The following is a 2658-nucleotide window of genomic DNA, read 5'->3' as shown; positions in this document are numbered from 1 at the left end:
CAATACATTTGACCATTGAACCATTGAATCAATAAGAAAGGGCACACAATGGCATCCATTCATAACTATGAATTTTGACCATTAAACCATTGAATCAATAAGAAAGGACACAAAATCACCATTCATAACAACAATTTTGACCATGTTGAACCATTGAATTAGTAAGGGCACACAATGGCACATCCATTCATAACAACAATTTTGACCATTGAACCGTTGAATCAATAAAAATGACACACAATCACATCCTTTCATAACAACAATTTTGACCATTGAATCGATGAAAAAGAATACACAATCACATCCTTTCATAACAACAATTTTGACCATCGAACCATTGAATCAATAAGAAAGGACACACAATCGCAACTTTTCCAAATAACAATTTTGACTAATGAACCATTGAATTGAATCAACAAGAAGGGACACAAAATCTCATCCTTCCATAATAACAATTTTGACCAGCCAAACATTAAATCAATAAGACTGATCACATGTAGATACAGTAAGAAGTAAGAAGTGCTCCAATCTAATGGTAGATTATATAATTTCTCATCTGAAAGCTCCTTCATATACATCAATTCCCATAAGTAACAGCCCTAAATTTTACATAGCATGAAAGGAAACACGATGTGTTATCAGGGATCTCTAAAAACTTGAAATCTATCCTAAGCAAATGCATTGAATGAACTGTAATTTATATATATCACTCAGCCCAAACTCTGCTAAGCCAAAACCCAAAAATCACTGCGAGGAAATGGCCTGAGAATCAGCAGGGCCCTGGCCCTGGTCACGATCAACAACAATGTGCACCCGAAGAGAGGGCGAAGTCCCATCAAGCAGAACCCGTCGACAGGTGGGACAAGATGAATGAGAAGTGAGCCACGGATCAAGGCATCCCACATGAAATTGATGGCTGCACTTGGGCAAAACTCTGAGCTTTTCTCCAGGGCAGAATTCAGACAGGCAGATTGGGCATTCCTTGATGAGCTCAGCAGGCGTAGCGGATGCTGTGGCGGCGGCGGCGGAGGAGGAGGAGGTGTAGACTGCGGTGGGCAGCCCCCTGATGGCCTTGCTGCTCAGCCCTGTGTTAGCCAGGCGGATTGCTGCCTCATTGGCTGATTCAAAAACCATTCGCCCTCTGCACGCATTGGCGCATCTCAGAACAGAGTTGATCCCCAGAGCGCAGATCAGGGCAAGAAGCAGAGCCGAGAGAATCACCACTAAATTGGAATCGAATGCACTGTCGCCCTCATGGGTTGGCGCAGGCGGTGGCGGAGTGAAAGCCCCTGAAAATCCCATTTCTGGGACCATGCTTACACCTCTTGGAATTCACTCCCTAGGTGTATTCTTACTCTCTGCAGAAATTCATATCTGTTAGGAGCTTGAAATCGGACCCAGGAATCTATTAGCTTATGAGGAAGAGGTTTCAGGCTAGGATTTTGGAATCAAATCTAAGAATTTGTTAGTTTATGTGGAAGAAAGTTCAGTCTGAAGACTCAAAATCAAATGCCAGAAGAATCTATCAGCTTATGTCAAGAGGTTCTCCCTTTCTAAGAATTTGTTACCTTGTGTTAGAAGAAATTTCAGCCTAAGGTTCAAATCTAAGAATTTGTTTAATCTAAAGATTTGAAATCAAATTCAAGAAAATTTGTTAGTTTATGTCGAAGAAGTCTCAGTCCAAAGACTTGAAATCAAATTCCAGAATTTGTTAGCTTATGTTGAAGAAGTTTCAATCTAAAGACTTGAAATCAAATCCAACAACCTATTAGTTTATGTCAAAGAAAGACTGGTCCTTTCTATAAACAACTAAAAATATTCTGTAGATGATATAAATTCCTCCATCAAATCCAGGTAAAGAGTTTGAAATCAAATCCAAGAGAATTTCATCTCTGTGAAGAGTTTGAAATCAAACCTATGAATATGTTATCCTTATATCAAGAAATTTCAGCCTAAAGACTAATATAGCTAAAATTTCTCTGGGAATGATTTAAACTCTCTATTAAACCCAAAAATTCCATCTCTGAAAGGATTTTGAAATCAAACCCAAGAATTTTACAGAATTGGGGGCAGAATTGGGGGCAGATTTGGGTTTTTTTCTCTGAGGTGGGATTTAGCCAGAGGGCAGGAATGGGTAAAGCGGATTGTTGGTATTGTAAGCAAGGAGTAATGAATTGGAGTAGTTGCGAAGCAGAGAGTGTAGGGCCTGCGGTCAGAATTTTTAATGATGTCACCATTCCGAATGAGGGCCTCTCTTTTCTTATCACTGCACAAATCTTGTGTTGTTTGGGCTTCCTCCTGTTCCAGTTGGGGCCAAAGAAAAAGATAAGGATTCGATTTGCCGCCGTTTGTCCTGAGCCTAAAATAAAGAAAATTTGTCAGCTTATGCCGACAAGCTTTCTGTGCATTTAATCCCTGAGAGCAGACATTTGGGCATAAAATTCACCGCCACCAGATACGACGAACAGGGGATTCTAAAGATCAAAGTGATCGGAATAGAATTGTGCTTTAATAAATCATCTTTAATGCTTTCTTTGTCCCCTATATAGTCATGGCTCCCTGCATTTACCCAGTTTTAAAAGCTTAGAAAATATCAGGGTAGATGGATTAGTTGAGAAGCTGGTTTTTCAATGGAACCCAGGTTGGCACTGCTTTGAC

General features: G+C 40.0%; 1 protein-coding gene across 1 annotated transcript; it reads right to left on the bottom strand.

The window, feature by feature from the left end:
* Positions 1–509: 509 nt before the first annotated feature.
* LOC131038450 (RING-H2 finger protein ATL74) lies at positions 510–2658 on the bottom strand. Its single transcript, XM_057970889.2, has one exon. The coding sequence runs from the start codon at positions 1312–1314 to the stop codon at positions 745–747; it is 570 nt and encodes a 189-aa protein (XP_057826872.2). The 5' UTR covers positions 1315–2658; the 3' UTR covers positions 510–744.

Source organism: Cryptomeria japonica, chromosome 8 (assembly GCF_030272615.1).
Source record: "Cryptomeria japonica chromosome 8, Sugi_1.0, whole genome shotgun sequence".
Lineage (NCBI taxonomy): Eukaryota > Viridiplantae > Streptophyta > Pinopsida > Cupressales > Cupressaceae > Cryptomeria > Cryptomeria japonica.
The sequence above is the reverse complement of the archived record's forward strand: the minus strand, read 5'-3'. Positions and strand labels throughout refer to the sequence as shown.